Source organism: Castanea sativa, chromosome 12 (genome assembly GCF_040712315.1).
Source record: "Castanea sativa cultivar Marrone di Chiusa Pesio chromosome 12, ASM4071231v1".
In the NCBI taxonomy this organism is placed as follows: domain Eukaryota; kingdom Viridiplantae; phylum Streptophyta; class Magnoliopsida; order Fagales; family Fagaceae; genus Castanea; species Castanea sativa.
In genome coordinates, this window is record NC_134024.1 from 8,968,498 (window position 1) to 8,991,179 (window position 22,682).

Genomic DNA, 22,682 nt, shown 5'->3' on the forward strand with positions numbered 1-22,682 from the left:
AATTAACTCAAAAATGCTATTAGAAATAGAATCACTATTATTAAAAGGTAAAGCTGGCTGTTTTCCTAACTGGCATGAAGTACAATCAAAATTGTCTTTGGACACAGAACCTAACAGACCCTTAGAAGCTAACTGTTGTACCCGAGAAGAGGGTGCATGACCAAGACAAGAATGCCAAAGTGTGAGAGAAGGTAAGGAAGAAACCCGCAGCAGCAGCAGCAGTAGCAACAGACACTGGAGCAACAGGTGGAAGATGAAGATTGTCCACGGGAAACATACTTCCAACTCTAGGACCGGTCCCAAGCTCTTATCCTGTCTTTGGATCCTGCATAATACACCCAGAATAGTAAAAACTAAGGCGATATCCTAGTTTAGCTAATTGTCCCACAGAGCACAAATTATAGGATAGATCAGATACATGGAAGACCCCAGGAACAGAGATGTTGGAGGTCGAAACAATACCTAGACTATTCCCATGCATGGTGGAACCTTCAACTATATGAATATTTAGAGGATGTGGTACAGGGTCAAGTTTGGAAAATAAGGACGAGTGAGGTGTCATGTGATTGCAACAGGCAGTATAAAAAAGCCAAGTTTGAGACTTACTAGGTAAAACTGAGAGAGCAGTGGAAAGAGATGCATTACCAGCCATACGAATAGCCTAAGCTATGATCTCCTGTAATTTAGTGGGTGAGAGGTTGATAGTGGATCCAGAAGACTGAGACTCGGTTGAAATTGGAGGCATTGGCGAAGTAGACTTAGTATTAGCAACTACAGCAGTAGATTTGTTGCGACGGTAACAAGTCTTAATAGTGTGGTCAGGACGCTTGCAATAGTTGCAGAACATTTTGTTGGTCTGTGCGACGATTGCTAGAGCCAGAGGGATCACCTGATTGCTGAGGTTGCTCTATGGGCGAAGCAAAAGGAGTAATAGCCAGAACACTAAACTTATTCTGGGCTTGAAGGGTTGTAAGGCGAGCTTCTTCTCTAACTAACTAGTTTACAGCAGTATCAAGAGAAGGAGGAGGACTGCGATTAAGAAGCTATACTCGAATGGGCTCATAGTCCTTGTGGAGTGACATCAAGAACTCATAAAGACGAACTTCATCTCTAACAGTAGCATATTGTTGAGCATCTTTTGAGCATGCCCAGGTTGGATCTGAAAGGTCAATTTGGTCTCAAATGAAGCGAAGCTGATCATAGTAGTCGTTGATGGATTTCCCTGGTTCTTGCCTGAGTTGATGTAATTTAACCACTAACTAATATTTCATGGATCCGTGAGTAGTGGAGTATCTTTTGGCCAACATATCCCATGCTGATTTTGCATCATCAAAGCTGCCCAACAGATTGGAGATTGAGGAAATGGAAATGTTTCGAATCCATGTGAAGATCATGTGTTTGTGACTATCCCATTCAATCATGCAACTGAGGAAGGCAGTATCTTCTTCACTTGCCCCCTTGACAGGAATAGTGATTGCACCAGTGCAATATTGCCCAAGCATGCGACCCTTAAGAAAATTGTGCATAGCTTGAGACTAAGATAAATAATTCTTATTCCCCTCTAATACAGTATTGATAGGGCAAGGAAGAAAAACATCATTTTTATCCATTTAGAGACACAATATGCAAAAAACAAACTGTAAAAATGAAATCTACGCGAAAAACTGAGTAAGGAGAACCTAGACTGCAAAAAGTCAATTCTGGAAAAAGTCAACGGTCAAAGTCAATGGTCCACTCGGTCAGAGGTGATGCCGTCAGCAAGATGACATGGCGTTGACGTCAGCAGGTGACTGGATGCTAACGTAAGCTAAGGCTTACGTGGCACTGCTAACATCACAAATGACGTCAGCTTGGAAGAGACGACAGCACGTGGGGCGCGTGAGCTGCAGCACAGATTCTTTGAGCGGCGCGTGCGGTCTCTGATGGCTTCGAGGCTTCCACGAACGTGTAGATCAGTGCAAGACGATCTCAGTGGTACCTGTAGAAAATTGATCGGAGCAAGGGTCACGGCGGTGAAGAAAATGGCAGTGGTCTTTGCAGTGTGGAACTCCTCAACGGCGGTTGCTACAGGTCAGAAACCCAAGGACGATGTCTGGAAGACGTCGAAGGTTCAACGGCAAAGGGCTGCTGCAGCTGCTGTGACGGCGGAAGCGATGTTGAGAATGGAGTAACACCAATAAAGACAAGACTACTAAAAAAAGGTCAGAGCAGTGGCTCTGATACGATGTTAGAAATACTGAATTTAATAATATTGTATTTCTCACAGAAAGAATATACATGAGTGTCTTTATATAGGAGGCATATGAGTGCAGTACAAGTAAATATGAGTGTAATACAAATAAGAGTGTAGTACAACAATGTGTGTTATACAAGTAAACTAGTTGGGCCTAAAGCCCACAACACTATACATGTTAACATGAATGTATCCATTAAAAACACTAAAAAAATATTAGTTAAACTACAAAACTCTTAACATATTGGGTTGTAGTTTTCAAAAAATTAAACATAGTTGGGTTGAAATGAATAATATTCTAAATCCAATCTGTCAACTCAACTCATACAAACCCTATTCACCAATTAAAACTCCGACTCTATTGCAACCATACACTGATACACGACAAACACCGTAGACGTTGCTTGCGTTGACAAACCTTAAAGTAAAAGAAAAAAAAAAGCCAAAAATTTTAAATAAATAAAAATAAAATAATAACCAGCAGATTCACATTGGCTATTATTTTATTTAAAATTAATTTAAAAATAGACGTTAATACCAACTTTCAATTAGGAAAGGATGATTATTGCTAATCAACTGGACTACTGACTGCCCACTACGGACCACCAAATCTTTCAACTAGAATTCAACATATATAACGACAAGTCTAACTCAACCTAACCATATGAGTAACGACATAAATAGTCAAAAAATTTCCCAATTTTTTTCATATCAGTGGAATTGGTATATTGTGAGTTTTTTTACTTACTATTAAAAATTCACCATATTAGTGGTTGTGAAATTTTTTGTCAAATTTTTTTCATTTGTAGACTTTCTTAGTACTATCTAGTTACCTTGAAAAACTTATTTTTACTATTCACAATATGTCGTATCAGAGGTGTGACAAAGTTGTGAACAATTAGAGTAGAGATGGGCTTCATGATATGCTTCGATTGTCCTCTATATATGAAAGAAAAAGTATAGGATTATAAAAATTTTCACAACTTCTTGCCATAATTGTGATACAGCAAAGTCTAAGTGGAAAAAAAATACATGTAAATATGATAGATAACCAATCACAATTTACAAAGTAAGACAATTATAACAAAATTTGTATCTTTTCAGACTTGAGAATCGAGGCAATACTTCTTTAAAAAAAAAGAGAGTCGAGGCAATGTCGAGATGCTAGGCAGTGAAAGATGATGCTCTCATGTCATGTGAGTGTATGAGTAGTCCAATTTCAACGTTGTAGTCTTGTAGAGGGTTTCGATGTAAATCACATGGTCTGTGGAGATCGGTTGGAATATCAACACTTACAGCGTCTAGAAATCAAGATAATACACCCTGTTATGGGTGTATGTTTCTCTCCTCTCATAGCTGGTGGGACCCACAGCTGATAGGTCCCACCAGCATGTGAGAGGGAGAAAGCATGCACCCGTAATAGGGTGTACTTCCTCCTAGAAATCAATGATTATGAATCTGTTCCAAAAATGTGGCTCAAATATCATATTAAAATATAAAATTTTTTAAGAAAATAAAGATTATGTAGACCGTACACCTCAAACTTTCCATAAAATAAGAGCTTATTTGAAGTCAAATAGCACTAAAAAAACACTAGAAAAATTCTCGGAACTAATGACGAAACAACTAGGAAATTGTTGGTTGAGGGAATCGATTATCGAGGTACAAAGCGGCCCAAGAAGCGAGAATAATAAAGATTATCTGTGTGTTTTATCTTTTGCTGATTTTTTTTGCCCAAATTCTTCGTTTAGGTTTATAAAAAATGGTCTCACTTGTTCTGGAATATCTCCTAGAGTTTGCGGTATTACTTGTGATTAGTAAATTAGAAAAAAGGGTCTCATTTTTTTCTCAAAATTTCCATTTTCGTGTTTTTAGTGTCTAACTCTACTACAAATTAGGATTTTCCTAAGGTTTTCTAGCCACTCTAAAAAAATTTCCATTTTCTACAATTTTTTCTATTTTTTTAGCAATTAGGGTTTTCCCAAGAATTTCTCACTATTTATTACTTTCTCCATCTCAATTTGTTTATCTTATTTCAAAAATCCAACTTTTTAATGGAACATTATTTATTATCTTGTCTACTGTATAAAAATGTATAAATTTCCAAAAAACTATTCTTAAATAAATTTATTAAAAATGGTTTTGAAAATAAAGTAGGGACGTAATAGAAAAATTAGTAAATTAATAGTTTTTAATTTTAGAAATATGGCAATATTTTGGGACATTTCAAAATGAAATTAAAAAATAAAAAATAAATTGGGACGGAAGGAGTAATAGAATTTAAATAGGTATTTCACAACACTTTCACAACAAATCTTAAATAGCAAATTATTTCTGGTTGTTATTAGTGGGCAAAAATAATAATTTCAGTAGTAGATTCAAATTAGAATCAATAACAACTTACCACCTATAATTTGTTGTGAATATGTTATGGACATAGCACTTCTCTATTCTTTTGGTAAATTTTTAAATAGTCTTCCTAATTAACTGTTGTCCCACTGTGTTACACCTGGTATAACTCTTTAGAGTTATACCTTTTCTAAACCATTAGATTTAAGTAGATCTAACAGTTAAAAAAGATACTCATTAATGGTAATATTCTAATTAGGATTTCATTAATTATCTCTTATTTATTATATTCCATACCTATCGCTAAACCCAAAAAAAGGTATACATATCTCTCCTTCTCCTCAACTATATGTTTCTCTCTCTTTCTTTCTCCTCCGCTGCTCTTCCACCTCCATGGCCAAGTTGCCGGCAAATGGAAAAAAAAAAAAAAAAAAAAAAGCCACAGCCGCTTGTTGCACAATGGGATTTCTGATCACCACAATTAATAAACAATGTAATGATTTGATATCTTATAATTTATGTGCTAAGTTATTTTCTTTTCCAATAGAAATGGCAATAGTACAAAATTAGGTTCATTTATATTTTTATCAAGAAGATCATACTATTTCAAAGTCGTTGTCTTGTCCCATTGTAAGCAAATATAAGTCACGACTTGATTGGGTTATGGTTCCTACTATAAAGTCGTTACAGGATCAATGTGAAAGTCATAGTACGAGCTTTTAGAAGGCCTAATATGAAAGTCATTTCCCAATCCCTTATGACCACCCCAAATACCTTTATCTGATTTTTTTTTTTTTTGCTAAACCTGTGCATGCTTGTAGGTGGCCCAAAGTACTGATAATGTTTTATAGTTCTACTAACATAAAATTGACAGGTTCCCTTAAACTATGCAAAATATCCATCACATGCACGCAACAGGAATGACAAAAGGCAGGACCATGACTATATGGCATTCAAGTTCCTTAATTAAACTTTATGCATCACCAAAGTCTAAAAGTTTGAATTGCTATCACGATTTTTACCTTCAGAGTTATCTTAGAATCCTTTGCAGTAAAAAGATTAATTTCTTACCAAATCTAAAAGAAAAAAGAAAAGGGAAGTGGTAACTAAAAGAGCAAGTAATTTGCATATGAAAGTTGACACAAAACACACTTTTGCATTCCAAAACCCACAACCATCACTAAGCATCTAAGATTGATCTTCAAGGATGGTCTTGTACTAACCAATTGGCCTATGATATGGCTATACACCAGCAATAGCATCTTTGTACACCATTTTGGTTTTTTTTTTTTTTTTCCTACTGGCAACCTGTGGAGGTGGTGGAGGAGAAAGAGAGAGAGAGAGAGAGAGAGTGAGCCAGAAGTCAAACTTTTTTAGGTTTAGAGATAGATTTAGAAGGTAATAAATTAGGGTAATTAATTAGATTTTAATCAGAATATTTGTAATAATTACAGTTTTTTTTTAACCGTTGGATCTACTTAAATCCAATGGTTTAAAAAATGTGTAACTCTTTAGAGTTGGTGTAACTTTAAGCAATGTTACACTACCCAATAACTTGTTATTAAATTAATATTTTGAAAATCCAACCGCTGAATTACATATTCTAGATGTTCTTAACGTGCATGCCAATTTTCATATCAATCAGATGTTATTTACCATTTGATCCATAAACTCATCTTTTTTTCATTATTTTAAACTACAAAAACTAAGAAAGTCAGTTTTAATTGTACATGACATGAGGTCATTTCGATTTGGTTAGGAATACTGCTATTTATATGTTTATAAACATATAATTTAAAATCTACACATTTTGTAAGACCAAAAATTTGCTAGCTTAAGAACATGGAAAAAGTTAATAAATGCCCAAAAGGCATTGGTTTAAAAAATATTTTTAGAAACTTTTTATCGGAAAAAGAATTGACTTTTTTAACCGTTTTTTATATTTTCTATAAAATGATATCAAAATTTTCCTAAAATGGCCCATTAGCAAACACCCCAACAGCATCCGTTAATAGAACCTTAAGAACACCAACCCAATCTATTAGTTTAAATAACATGTTTTATTATTTTTTTAAAACATTTTTAATTAATTTCTATTGTTCCAACTTAAACATCAATACCAATAAAAAAAACTTGAAAAATCCCCAATACAGTTGATACAAATCAGTACCGCCCAATATCATCTAGTACTTTCAAAGTAGAACCATTATCAATTTAATGACCGAAATGATATATGCTAGTACTAGTACGGTTTTGATTAATTACCTTTTGTTAGGTTCTAAGACCTTAGGGACTAATGTATTAGAATTTCAATGTGTATTGTGTTGGCAAGCCATGATCAAAACATTTAGTTTAGGTTTAGACTTGCTCAAAGTTTGGTTTAATGTAAGTTTGGGATCGTGAATCAGGAATTTTCTGCAAAATTTTAAGTCGGCCCAAACAGCAGTTCAAGCCCATTAAGGATTAGGGTTTCAGATTTACTTCTCCCACTATATAAAGGAAACCCTAAGCACGTTTTTATAAGACTTTTTAGAGAGAGAAGAGTGTGCCTCTTTTATATCTAGGGTTTTGTTCCTAAAAAGCTCTCTCATATCTTCTACCGGCGTTATTACTTGAAAAATCTCAAGATCCGAAGTTGTAGAAGTTGCTACCTTCTCTAGTCATCAAAGGTGCTGATGATCTAGTCCTTCAAGGGTGGTCTTGGAGTCACAAACAGGAGATTTTGTGTTGCTAAACCTTTGAGTGGGATCTCAAAATTACAAACATAGGTGTTTGTGTTTTGCAAAGGCCAAGGAAAGAAGTAGTTCGTGGACTCGGAGCTATCATAGAGTCGTGGTAGTAAGTTTTCTACTCGAGGTAGCAATAGAATGTTAGTGGTCTAAGTTGCTATTTTGTAAACTTCAATTCTTTCATAGTGGTTTTGCTGTTTTACCTTGAGGATAATTAGGTTAAATCCTCCCTAGGTTTTTTACCTGTTTGGTTTTTCCGGATCATCATATCATTGTATTCTTTATATTTTTGCTGCTTTGCATGATATGATTGTTATTGTTTTAACCTAGATCTGAATAATAAACCTAAGTATTCACTTAATTAATTAATTAGGTTAAACAATCTAGTTTACAGGGGTCTAAAAATGTACAAGTGGTATCAGAGTGGGTTAGCTCTAGTATTTAGATCTTTTGATCTAAGAGTTGATCCTTGATCCCTGTTATCATGGATAATTTTAAGTGTCTCACTATTTTTGATTGTGATGATTTGAATAAAAAGGACAATGTTGTTTCTGTTGATTTTATTGATGCTTGTGAAACTCTCCGTAAGGAATTATTGAAATCTATGAAAATTGCTAAGAAATTCAAGGAAGAGTTAAAATTGGCTAATCTTGAAAAAGAGGAATTGATTGTTAGATTAGATGAATCTAATAAAAAGAATGAATTTTTGAGAAATCAAATTTCCTCTCAAGATGAGAAGATGAAAAGCTTGGAACAAGAGTTAGTTGAATCTAAGGCTAAAATTGAAAATTTGACTAGTACCAAGTCTGCTGTTGATAACACAAGTGTTTCTGTTTCTTTTAAACCTAAAGCTGGAAAAGTTTATATCCCTCCTTTCAAGAGGAATTATAAAGAAAAGACTTATTTTGCTAGGTTAGTCAAAGGTAAAAGTTCTGATGTAGATGCTGAAGTCTCTAAACCTATGTCTAAACTTACTGTTAGAAAGCATAATAAATCTGTTTTTGTGCATACCTGTCATCTTTGTAGTGTTGTTGGTCATATTAGACCAAATTGTTCTTTGTTGAGGCAAAAACTAAAATCTGAGACTAGATTTACTGTTAGGAATACTGATGTTCCTAAATTTGTTCATGTTTGTCACTTTTGTGGTATCTCCGGTCACATTCGTCCTAATTGTCATAAATTGAAATTTAAACATTCTGTATTTCAATCTAGGATATGTGATGATATTTCTTCTGCCATAAGTCCAAATAAATTGTTTCATATGCTTTTGAAAAATTTAAGCTTGTTGACTGGTGAAATGAAATTACAGGATTTTAGTCTTTCTTAGAAGATTGGTGTAATTTCTCAAATACACTCTGTTTCTCATGGATTTTCACCTACAAAGCCGAAGACTAGTGCTATATGGGTGAGAAAAGATTCTCTAAGGTGAGTGTTGTTTACTTGTCCTTGATTTATTTCTTTCAATTAATTATGGACATGTTTTCTTTTAGTTTTTAGTTGTTTTATTTTCTTAAGCTGTTTTGTTTTAAAACAAAAAATCCAAAAACATTAAAAATTTTAAAAAGACAAAAATATTTTATTTTGTGTCTAGTTTTATTTTGCTTGAGGATTACATGAATTATGATATCTCTCTCTTGATTTAGAACATGCTTGACATTGTGGACAAACTTGAATAGTATGTGTTATATAAGTGCTAAGCTATTTCTGATTTTGTGTGAGTATGTACTAGTTTGTACATGTACTCAAGGGTTAATTAAGAAATTGATATTTATTGTTTGTGTACCCTCTATAGCTTAGTTAAGCATTGTCATGCATTGCATTTGCATTTTTAATCATTTAGCATAATGTGTGCTTTTAGTTTAAGTCATAAAAAATTTTTAAACCAAAAGGATTTTTATTTCTTTTGTATTACACATTTTGGATATGTAATTGAGATTGGCCATATTATCTTTACATAACATGTTTATGTACTTTGTTTAGCTTGGATGAGCTTATTTTATTGCACTTTACTAGTTTGAGCTTTGTAGTGCATATTGTGTGGGAAGATGTTTTTAGTTTTTGATCACATGATCTTGATCTTGAAGTCACATGCCTTTGATTGTCGGATTTGAACTTATTGAGAAATGCATAAATAAGTATCTCACCACTATTTTCTAGTCAATCATAAACACCTTAGTGCATATCGTAAGATTTTGTAGTCGAGAAAATATAGCACATGCACAAAAAGAACATAAGGTGTAGCCTCGATTTAAATGCTAAAATTGGTGTGTACATTATTGAGCTATAATTAAATCAATCAAATAAAATTAGTGTGTACATTATCCTAGCTATTTTTAATAAGTTTCTAATCAAATAAAATTGGTGTGTACATTATGAGGCAAATTCAAGAAACTTACATGATTGCAAACTTTTATTCTAGGAGATGTGGGAGTTATACGATGTAACTTTTTAAGGGATAGTCTCTCTTAAATTTATGTGATGGATTTTGTAGAAATTGTGATTGATTTTTATCTACTTATCACCTCACATGTATCTCAAGCTCTTGCTAGTTGCACACACTATACAAGTTACTCTTTGCTATCCAAGATTATGGTGTGTGATCTTGTTGTGGCCATCCAAGATTATGTGGTGTATGGTGTTTGATGCAAAATATGGTTAAAAGTTTTAAAATCTTTGTTTTCAAAGATCTGTGTTGAATTCATGTGTTTTTGAAAAACTTTTAATTTCATACTCATGCATTTCATTCATGAAATATTGTACTTTGAGGAGTTTCTGCATAAAATTGCTCTGTTTTTCAAAAATTTAAGTTTTTCAGATTTTCGATCAATCGAAACTATTTCTCAACCGATTGAAATTGCGATTAAAATCTTAGGTTGAATCTGCCTGGCTGGATTGATATTCGATCAATGCTCGACCAATTGAAACTTAAAAAATTTCAGTTTTTAAGTATTTGACCAAATTTTTTTCATGCATCATTTATGTTTAGGATTCACATGCATTGCATTGATTTTTTGTATCCATCTTGCAGTTTTGCAGTCATATCTCTCATTATTTTCACACATAACATGCATACACTTTGCTAAATTAGGTATTCAACTTGATTTAAAAATTGATTGATTAATTTTTTTTAGTCCTTTGTACTTTTTAGTATATGCTATTTTTCTTGATGTGTGAAATGCTGAAAATTGAGAATTTTTTTTTTGAGATATGATGGATAATCAATGTGCAAATATTATTCCTACTCATGCAACTGTTTATAGGTCACATAGTGTCAAGTTTGCATTTATTGAAAGAGAGAATATTTTTTTTCACGTGAATCTTCAATTTTTTTTCTTTATCCCCACCTCCTAAATTTTCCTCAAAACTGTTTTTCCCAAAACTTGTTTTGTTTTTCCTATATTTATAGGGAGAGAAACTTGTTTTTAAACTTTGCTCTTCATAGGGGGAGTTGTCTCTATTTTCTATAAAGTTGAATTGTTTTGTGTTCCCTCAATTCTCTATTTTCTCTTATTCTATATTGCGTATGTTTTCTGTTTACTCTTGGTTTGAGTTGTATTTGTCAATACATGACAAAAAGGGGGAGAAATAGATGAAGTGTGGGAATCCTGTTTGTTTTGTTTAGGGGGAGTTGAAATTGTTTTTGAAAAGGGAGAGAATATAAAAACTTTTTGATGTATCTAACTTAGGGAGAGAGTTAGAATTTACTTTTGTTTTTATATTGTGTTTCATATTATTGTTTATATGTCTTTCTTTCCATACATGCATTTATGTGTTTGTTGAGTGTTTTCAGGAAAGAGAAGTACATTCTGATCAAGACCTTCTACCTCTTCTTGCAACTTCTAGGTTAGGAGTCTTAGATTGGGATTTGTGATATAATTGGGCTTTTTGTAACTTTGAGTATTTCATGTTTGTGATGTGTTTTGTCACAGATTGCCAAAGGGGGAGATTGTTAGTTTCTAAGACCTTAGGGACTAATATATTAAAATTTCAATATGTATTGTGTTGGCAAGCCATGATCAAAACATTTAGTCTAGGTTTAAACTTACTCAAAGTTTGGTTTAATGTAAGTTTGGAATCGAGTAGTTGCAAGAAATTATTGTTCTATTTCTACACGGCTCGATCGATCGAAGAATAAACTCGATCGATCGAGAATCGTGAATCAGGAATTTTCTGCAGAATTTTAAGTCGGCTCAAACAGCAGTTCAAGCCCATTAAGGATTAGGGTTTCATATTTACTTCTCTCACTATATAAAGGAAACCCTAAGCACGTTTTTATAAGACTTTTTAGAGAGAAAAGAGTATGCCTCTTTTGTATCTAGGATTTTGTTCCTAAAAAGCTCTCTCATATCTTCTACCGGCGTTATTACTTGAAGAATCTCAAGATCTGGATTTGTAGAAGTTGCTGCCTTCTCTAGTCATCAAAGGTGCTGATGATCTAAACCTTCAAGGATGGTCTTGGAGTCACAAACAGGATAGTTTGTGTTGCTAAACCTTTGAGTGGGATCTCAAAGTCACAAATGCGGGTGTTTGTGTTTTGCAAAGGCCAAGGAAAGAAGTAGTCCGTGGACTCGAAGCTAGCATGGGGTTGTGGTAGTAAGTTTTCTACTGGAGGTAGCAATAAGATGTTAGTGATCTAAGTCTCTATTGTGTAAACTTCAATTTTTTCATAGTAGTTTTGCTGTTTTACCTTGAGGATAACTAGGTTAAATCTTCTCCAGATTTTTTACCGGTTTGGTTTTCCTATGTCATCATATCATTATGTTCTTTATATTTTCGCTGCTTTGCATGATACGATTGTCATTATTTTAACCTAGATCTGAATAATAAACCTAAGTATTCACTTGGTTAATTAATTAGATTAAACAATTTAGTTTATAGGAGTCTAAAACGTACACCTTTGATAACACTACTGCGCGTTCAATTTTCTCTACTTGTGGAAATTAACCTGTTTGCCTTTCTTGGTGCGAATGACACCTATAAGTTATATATTATCTATGCTTGTTGAGAAGCTGTGGAAAGGCATAAAAAAAACAAGAGATATAATAGGGCTGGATTCCTTTTTGCCGCAAGAATCCATGGGTGCCAGAACTGAATAAATGCAAACCAATATGTTAGCCAACAACGCTGCCATATGGCTTGGTTGATGAACTTATTAAGATGCTCTTGCTTTAATTATATTTCCACTCTTAAAAAGTACAACCATAGAATAATGTTGGCTATTATTTTATTTATGCTTGATTTAAAAATAGAGGGGAGCACCAACTCCATGACTACAGTCTACAAGGTTCTCTTGCTTCTCTTCCTGGCCAGCACTAAAAGGATACAACAAGCATTCAACGTAAAGAGGAGGAACTGAGGAAGTCCAACTCAACCTAACCATGCATACTTGGACTTCTAAGTACCATATAAACTTAGCCTCCACATATATCTGCCTCTCAGAGATAGTAGAGTGAGCAAAGTTTCACAACAGACAGCTTGATCAGTAGGGGCTTCAGATGATGGGTATGTTTTCAGGGTTTCTTAAGCTTATGCTTCTCTATGGGATGTTCCTTGGGTTGGCTCAAGGCAAAGTCCATTACCATGAATTTGTTGTAAGTACCCCCTCTCTCTCATCTGCTTTCCTGTTATTTTGCTTACGGGATATGCATGAATACTTGTTTGTAGAGTTGCAGTTTTAATTTTAATTTTTCATTTGCTCATGTAGTTGAAGGAGGCTAACTTTACAAGATTGTGTGAAACCAAGAGCATGTTGGTTGTGAATGACAGTTTTCCAGGACCTGTCATTCGTGTAACAAAAGGGGACACCGTATATGTTAATGTCCAGAATCAAGGAAATTATGGTCTCACTATTCACTGGTAGTTCTCTCTCTCTCTCTCTCTCTCGTATTTATAATATTCATTTGGGTAAATTACACTAATATCCCTTAAAGTTTTATAAAATGATAATTTTAAAAAGTCAAGATTTAAGTACAATACTTAGATACCATTTTTTAGGTTTCTCTTTTAAGATTTTGTCATGTGGATTTTTTTACATGGGATGGAAGTGTATTTTTTAGTTAAATAGCCATATGGCTAAACCTTAAAAAGGAAACCTAAAAAACAACACTTAAAGAACTGTACTTAAATTTTGTTCATCCCAAAATATGGACAAAATGACATTCATTCTTTACCAAATAGTATACCTTTTTTCAAAATGAAAAAAAAAAAAAAAAAATCATATCCAAACTATGAGTTTATATTACACTCCTAACTCCTTTCCTTGATGTTTGTTGAAGAGCCAACAACATTTAATAAATAAACAAATAAATATCTAAATATTTCTTTGTGCTGGGTGACATGTCAGTTTATTAAATTAAAATTTGTCATATTCCTAATAATACTCTTCTGCTTTATACCTCTTAGCAATATAATAAATATAATTTTAAATTGATTTTATAATTAGTGACATATTTATATAATAATACTGATACTAATCATAGCATCACTTGCTGGAAAGTTTATTGACTTATTGACTAAAACCTATAAGTTTGTTAAAGTACAATTTTAAGAAAAAAAGTTGAAAATATAACAAATTATGGGCAAAACAGATGAACTATACTCGATACGGGCATTGTAAAACCACATTGTGAAAGCATCACTCGAGCCTCAGCATCTTCAACCCAATATAGGCAAATCATTGTAGAGACTGCAGCTATGATTCTCACCCAAAAAAAAAAAAAAAAGAAAAGACAGCAATGGGCAAAGCAAATCATGAACTAGCCGCTGCTCATTCCATGGCTAGAAAAGCTATAGCGATTGATTCAGTACTTGGAACGAGTGTATGGTTAGAAGCTCTTCCACATGGTTTGGAATTGGAACGAGTGTTATAATTTAGTTTGATTCAGTAAGAAAATCACACTTACCTTCTTCTTTAATAAAAATAAAAAAAAAAAGAAAAAAAAGAACATGGCTAATCCAACTGGGCTAGTTTAACAAATGTTGCTTTTACATGGCTAATCCAACTGAGTTCCATGTTTTATGTGGAAGGTATACAACATTTTTTAAACTAGCTACATCAGATTAGCCATATAAACAATACGGAATGGAACTTTTCTTTAAAGTATTTTATTAAAATTGAGTTTTTATAAGGTTAGGTATCAATTATGATTATGATCTGTTTAAGAATATTTTTTTGGTTCGTTTTCATTTGCTTAAACTTGATTTCGTGCCTAGCATGTATTATGATTTTCTAGGGTTTCCTAATCAGCCTATGACTTCTTTCATAAATATTTGTGGATGTAGCCTCTAGGCATTAAGACTATTCCAAAAAAAAAAATTATGAGAGGTTTTCTCTCATTTTTTTTTTGGGGTGGATTCTAGAATTCTTATTGATAATTCAAAGGGTTTATTCTTAACATAGACATGTTTTGTTCCTTGTGGTGACCCATTGTATTGCCTCTACCCACTTTGTCTTTCTTTGCGACAAGTTGAAGTTGATCTTGTCTCTGCAAGCCTTCAACTTCAAGTGGTGTATTGGATAAAACTGCGATATTAAAATTTGGATATTTTTAATTGTTGATTGTTATGATAATGTTGATATCAAGTTGTGTAATCATTTTAGGTAACTACACATATAAATATAAAAGTTCTTTGTCTCTGATTTTTATTGAGAGACTATACCCAATTTTTTTTCTTAACTATATATGGGTTTTGGAACTAACTTTTGTGTTGTTGTTGCAATTATCTATTAGTTTTTTTTTTTTTTTTAGGAAACCACATAGAAGAAACATATATATAAAGGAATTTCAATATCAAGATATGAAAAAAAAAATTTAAAAGATGCTTTAAACATATCTAAAGAATATGGTTTCAATAGGCATGGAGTGCATCAGCCAAGAAACCCGTGGTCGGATGGTCCAGAGCACATTACACAATGCCCAATTGAACCAGAATCAAACTTTACTTACGAGATCATATTTTCAGATGAGGAAGGAACCCTTTGGTGGCATGCACATAGTGATTGGACACGACATAGTGTTCATGGTGCAATTGTTATTTTGCCGAAAGAGGAAACCGGTTATCCATTCCTGCAACCGGATGGAGAAGAAATTCTCGTATTTGGTATGCAAATTGTTCTTAGTATTCCTAAATTTTTTTCAAACTTAACATTTCTAAAATAGAACTTTTTTCCTTCAATTGAGATGTACCATCAAATTGAAGCTACTTTTGATATACTAGTATCTATAAATATATATACCGGTGGTCCAATTGTCCCATTAGTTTGAATATTGTGCAATAATGTCATGCATCTCTTCTCTTTACACGCAGGATCTTGGTATAAGGGTGATGTGAATAAGGAAGTTAACGAGGACCTCGAAACTGGTAATGTCACTCCTCAATCAAATGCTTACACTATCAATGGCCAACCGGGAGATCTGTGCCCATGCTCTAATGGTATGTGGAGATACACTCACAGAGTTAATATTTAAGATTTTGTGTTTATTTTTTGGAAAAAAAAATAATAATAAGAGAGTTGTATTTTTACAATAATTAAGTTCTTGCACGTATGTTAATGAGATTTCATTTCACTATTGCGAAACCAATTATAACATCTTTCTAAAATTGTACTTATCTTACTGTAAAATGAAGTAGGATAATTTAATTTGAAGCTATATAGTTAGAGCAAACATTTTTCAAGTCCCGGGAAGTAGGACATCTAGTATAAAATATCAACATCTTTTATCTAGGCCCTTATGTTTCTTTGCCACCAGCTTTTTGTTCACATTTATGTTAATGCCTTTTTGCGCTTAGGAAAATATAAAAAATTATTTCCCACACAATATCTTTTCTTGATTTCAACTATTATGATCCAAGATTAAAAAAAAAAAATTTATACAATGTTCCATGAAGTAATGATACATATATTTTCATGATTTTTTGTTTTATTGACATGACTTACTGTGATTGATGCATAATAAAAGTGGTATTAAGGATAGGTTTGTATTGAAGTGATATTTTTATAATTACAACTTATCATCTTAATAAATTATAAAAAAATGTTATAATTATTCTATATTATTGATCTAATTGCTTAACTTTTTTTTTTCTAAATACGATCATTTTTGTGTTGCAGAAAGTACATACCGCTGGCAAGTAGAACATGGCAAGACCTATCTTCTTCGTTTAGTCAGTGCAGTCATGAATGTAGAAATCTATTTTGCAATTGCTCAACATAACCTCACTGTGGTAGGAATGAGTGGATCATATGTTAAGCCTATACTCACTGATGTTGTCATGATATCCCCAGGACAAACAATGGATGTTTTGGTCACAGCTAACCAACCTCTTGGTCGTTATTACATGGCTGCTAGACAGTATGATAGTATTAGGCAAGGTGTCAAAAACTATGACAAAGAGAATGTCACAGCAATTCTTGAATATAGTGGCAACTACACTCCCTCAGTGAGTCCAAGTTTTCCAAACAATCTTCCAACCTATGCAGACTTCAATCCCGCAATAGAATTCATGAAACGTATTAGAAGCTTAGCAAATAAAGATCATCCGATAAATGTCCCCCAAAACATAACTACTAGAATGTATGTAACAGCTTCCGAGAACAATGTTCTCGTTGACTTGGGGGGAGAAAATGTAACTGCTCTTGCTTCGAGCCTAAACAACATTAGTTGGGTTAACCCTACCACAGATGTACTACTTGCCTATTACAGGTATTTGCTTATTACCTTTACCTTTCTTATTACATTTCGTAATTCATTTATGTTCATGTTACCCAAAAAAAAAAAAACACCTTTAGGTAAAATAGTTATGTGAAGAATTTCTTGGTGTGAAAATATGATAGTAGTATTATAACTTCTAAGTAATTTATATATTATAACCTAAATGCATTAATATTTTGGAGGTTAAGGAAAGTACTAGATTCACTTGAGGTATGGAGAGAGTCTATTTTATAAAGAAAAAAAAATTATTTCTTGGATCTAATTATGTACAAAATATCACATCATTTAAAATTTTAAATAATGTAACATTGTATACACTTTTAGATTTAAAAGATTTATTCTAAACCATAAAATGGTTCCATTTCAAACAAAGATCCTTTCTCCTAGCTGTAAGCTAGTTAACCCCACTTGGGGCCTTTGTTTATAACTATGAAATGACATAATGCCAAAACCTTTATAACAGGAACATAAGTGGGATTTACACCGCAGATTTTCCAGACAATCCACCTTCATTTTTCAACTTCACTGAAGATGATTCTCCGGATGACACAACTCTGTCTGTCCAGGGGACCAAGGTAAGGATGCTGAATTATAATGAAGAGGTGGAGATAGTGTTTCAGGGTACTAATTTGCTAGATGTATCGATGGATCACCCCATGCATCTTCATGGGTACTCCTTCTATGTGATTGGCTCGGGTTATGGGGTCTTTGATATTGAGACTGACCCAAAAGGCTACAATTTTGATGATCCACCTAAGTTGAACACTGTTACACTCCCTAAGAATGGATGGGTTGCCATAAGATTCAAAGCAAGTAATCCTGGTATGTACATTCCTCTACTTTTTTTTTTTTGGGTGTGAAATTACTTTTTTTAAGTGAAGCATGCTAAGAATACTACAAATTTGTAACAGTTATAAAGTAAAATACTACCAATCACCAAAAAGGTTATAAAGTAAAATTTGTGACAGTTTTAGCATTTTTTCTTACTTCTATGTTTTTTTTTTGTGCACATAACATGAATTGCATTTACTTATGTTTGATTATGTATGTATATATTCTAATTTTGCTACATAAATGGATAAATTCTTGCAGGAGTATGGTTATGGCATTGTCATTATGAACGACATTTAAGTTGGGGTATGAGCAGTGTCTTTATAGTGAAAAATGGTGGGACACCGGAGACGAGTATACGCGAACCCCCACCTTACTTGCCTCCTTGTAAGGATTCATTTACCAGTAGGCTCCTACAATACGAGAACTCAGATGGGAATAGATTGAATAAGATTGATTAGTTAGACATCACTTAAAAAGTATTTGCTAAGCTTACAACTTGATGCAGTGTTATAATGTCTCTAAATAGTTTTCAAGTAAGCATTTAAGTGCCTGTCTTTGGAAATTTAAATGTTGTTTTCAACTATTGTCTTAACAGATAGATATTGTCTTAAAAATAAGGTTAGTATTTGTTCAGTATTGTAATGTGTCTTGTAAGTTGTATTTGTCTTGTAAGATGCATGTGTTTTAAGTAGTGGTAGTTGTGTGAATACAGGAATGGGGTTGCTGTTATTCATCACAGTGTACCATGAGTTTACTTTGTTGTAAAAGGTAATTTGAAATTTTCTACAACGCTTAATAGTCAAAATGTGTCTGCGACTCAACGTTAGTTTCCCATATAATGAAAAGTCTATATGGTGATTGGTGAAGTATGAATAGGCCCAATAGGATAGAAGACATAATTTGTAAGAGTTATTTTAAATGAAATGAGCCACCATAGTTGCATGATACACAAAGATAGGAATTTTATTTTATCGCCCATTCTTTCCATGGTTTATGAGAATATAATAGAAGAGATAACATCACATAACATATACAGCCATTCTTGTAGTACATGATTTTTTATTCAAATTCATAATTTATTTGTGAGTAGTCTACTTACTCTTTTTTTTTTCATTTCTTTTTTTTATGACATATTCTTAAAAAAATTTTAAAGTCATGAACTAAATAAAACTTATACATTTAGCTGACATTTGATAACAATTCTAATGAAAACATCCAGAGTTCAAATCCTTTCTCTATCAAACAAAAAAAAAAAATCAGTGTCCATAATTTATTGGGTCTGAAGTCCTATAAGGGGCAAAATTTACAAAGCCCATTATATTGCTCTTAGTTCCCAGGGATGGGCTTAGAGATGTACATTTCAATGACCCAATGTTGTATAGTTGATGAATCTTTGGGCTGAAGTGACCACAAGAACAGTAAAAGTTGTGTGTATCTCTCTCTCTCTCTCTCTCTCTCTGGTGAAGTCACTAGTAAAGCCAAGTATCACATGCTCCAAAAGCAAAAATGTGAAGTATCACATGAATCATGATTTTTGGTAGATATATAATGGGGAGTGTTATTACTTTAGAGAGGTCAAAGACAAGAGACGTGTTTCATCAAACTAGTCCAAATATGCTCGACCACATGTTCACATCAAAGAAAGAGACATTTAATTGGAGAGACTTTACAGCACATGACTACATGACAAGAAAAACATATCACTAATGTAGGGTGTGTGTGTGTGTGAATTACAATATGACATCCTTTTCTTAACAATGGCTCATTTAAATATTTTATTTATTTGTATGTGTGTGTTTGTATGGTCTGATTCTGTGAGTGATATAATAAGAGACCAAAGGAAATGAAAGAAAAAGTTTCCCACCTTCCCCTCTTTCCTTTTCCATGTCTTAATTAATTGCAACCAATATATATAGACAAAGGGTAGGAAAATGAATCAACTTTAGCCCCACTGGCTTGGATATACTTATATATAAATATAATATATAATAAATATCATTTATAAATATTTGGCTATGAGAAAAATAAATGTAGTTCGATAAAAGTAAGTTATTATTAGCCCATAATCTCTTGTTTTTATTTTATTTTAGAACCCATAATTTTTCACGAAGAACATTTTTCAAGAGCTTTTGTTTTTTTCCTGTATTATATTGAGGACAAAACCCAAACTAAGGAGATGTACTCCTTTTGTTTTGTTTTTTTTTTTTTTCCCCCTCCCTTTTCTTTAGAAGAAGGGATCAGTTTCACGGTAATAAACTCAAAAATCACAACACAACCTCAAAGGGTGATAAAGGGCCATGCCTCGTGAAACAAAGATCATTAGTTTTAATTTATTATTCCTCCTTTGAGACAAAAGTTACTTATATAAAAATTAAAAATCACAACTCAATTATCTCTCAAATAAATTTTTTTTTTTTCTGTTTTTGCTTTTTATATTTTGGAATTTCCCATTGCCCAAATCTCTCTCTCTCTCTCTCTCTCTCTCTCTCTCTCTCTGTCTCTCAAGAGCAAAGATTAGGGATGGAGGAGATGTCAATTATTCCCTCACAACTACCAAAAAGAAAAAGTCAATTTTGAAATATTATGGGCAAAATAATTAGCTTCTCTAGAATTATGTACAACTCTAGCTTAAAAAGAAAGGTTTTCAATGTCCCAATGAGGTTGGGTTGGCTGGGGCTAAAGTAATACTAACTCCCAAAATTTTCATAAATATTAATTTTATGTAATCTTTTTAGACATAACTATTTATGATTTGACTCTCCAAATGTTTCCAGAGTTTTAACCCATCATATTTTAGAAATTTCTTTTAAGACAATAAAACATGATAAGAACTAAAAGTAAAAGTTTTCAACTTTCACATCATTCCTATTCCCTCTCATGTTTATTTTCTGAAAATGACAGCCATATTTTTCTTACAACTCTTTCTATTTGACTCGATTACTAAACAACTGGTTTGACTATTTTGTAACTTCATCAACTAGGTTGTAAAAAAATTTTGAGCAATAAAATTGTAGTTCAATAATATTATCTGATTTTCCTAATAAGAACAAAGGAGAATCATGTTTTAAATCTTGCAACGTAAGTACATTTTTAAAAATCACAAAAATAATTAGGTTCTTTTCTTTCCAAAAAAAAATGAGGACAACAAAAGTGAATGAAAGTGGGTTCATTCTTTGTCAAGATAAGAACCTAAAATGAAAATTGATCTCCAAAAATGAAAGTGGGTTCATTCTTTCCTATAAAAATAAAGGCGTAAATGCAATTTTGGTCCCTACATTTTGGGGTCATTTCTATTTTGGTCCCCACATTTTCATTTCACTACTTTTAGTCCATAAATCAATTAACGCGTTCCATTTTGGTCCTTACCGTTACTCATTTAATAGAATTTGCTGACGTGGCTAACAGCACAGTAAAATAATAATTAAAAAATCTATTTTAGCATTAAAAAATTGCCACGCCAGCATCTAAATTAAAAAAAATTGATTTATTAATTTTAATTAAATAAACAAAATTAAAAACAAAAAATCATATTAATTGAGATCTAAAAGTGCTTGAACAAGAACAACAAGAAGCCAAACCTAGATCTAAGAACACAAACCCAAAAATTTAAAAAAAAAAAAAAAAAACAACAACAACAACAAACAACCATTCAAGATCGTAAAAAACGCAAATCAAAAACCAAATCAAGCCCTCTGACACAAATCAAAAACCACACATCAAATCAAATCAAATAAAAAGTTTGTATGATAATCAAGAAAATGAATAAATCTCTTTTATTCAGCTGAACCAACATTCATCATCTGCTTCCAATACCCAAGATTTCATTTTTCCATTTCTTTTCATTGTTCTTCGGAACCAAACAAAACACAATTAGATCAGCGCAAAAAAAAAATCATTGTTTCTAAAACTAAATAAACCCCAGCAATTAATTTTCTTTCTAATCATTCAATTTCCCCAGCAAACAAACAGAACACAAGAAACTCAACAAAACCAAAACTTTAGCTAAAAAAGAAGAAACCCAGATCGGAAAGAAACCCAGAAGAAACTCAACAAAACGGATTTACAGACGGAGACGCCTCTCTCCCCGTCGACCACCACCACGACCCAAACCCAAACCCAAACCCAGACCCGCTACAACCCGATCTCCCCACCCAAATCTTCTCAATCCTCTCACGCCCCGATTGGCGAAAACACCCATCTCTCAAAAAACTAGTCCCTTCCATATCCCCATCCCATGTCTCCTCCGTTCTCTCTCAATCTCCACCAGCTCGATCCCCAAACTACTCTCTCTTTCTTCTATTGAATTTCCCTTTGAGTCAGAATCTGATGCCGATTCTTGCACTGGATGTCGGTCTTACGTGGCTTGACGTTGTTTTGACGGTTGTTGACAGCGTCGGTGACTTCCTCCGTCGTCGTTTTGACGGTTCTTGCACTGGATGTTCTATCCATGCTTCGATTAGAGTCTCCGTCGCTCCTTCACTCCAACAGTCCTCGCGTCACCCTCCTCCTCCTCCGTCGCGGGATCCGAATCTGAGGCTGGGTCGGGTGGCGTGGTGCGGACCCGGGCGATCCATTTAGGGAGATGGGTCGGAGGTTTGAGTGGGTTTGGGGATTAAGAGAGAGAGAGAGAGAGAGAGAGAGAGAGAGAAATGGTGAGAGAGAGAGAGAGAAAGTGAAGAAGAAGTGTCGGATCTGACTCAAAGGGAAATTGGCCGTCCATTGTGTTTTGAATCTTTGGTCTTTGTATTTTGTAGATCTGTGACTTTTTTATTTTGGGTGTTTCATGATTTTGGGTGTTTCATGTTGGCATGTTCTTGATTTTGA

At 33.3% G+C, this 22,682-nt stretch overlaps 1 protein-coding gene across 1 annotated transcript; it reads left to right on the top strand.

Annotated features, from left to right (window-relative positions):
• The first annotated feature begins 12,769 nt into the window (after positions 1 to 12,769).
• Positions 12,770 to 18,635, top strand: LOC142621035 (putative laccase-9). Its single transcript, XM_075794355.1, has 7 exons — positions 12,770 to 12,902; positions 13,016 to 13,167; positions 15,167 to 15,411; positions 15,619 to 15,744; positions 16,424 to 17,015; positions 17,488 to 17,846; positions 18,117 to 18,635. Exons 1-7 carry the CDS (start codon positions 12,807 to 12,809, stop codon positions 18,314 to 18,316), a joined length of 1,770 nt encoding a protein of 589 aa, XP_075650470.1. The 5' UTR covers positions 12,770 to 12,806; the 3' UTR covers positions 18,317 to 18,635.
• Positions 18,636 to 22,682: the final 4,047 nt, after the last annotated feature.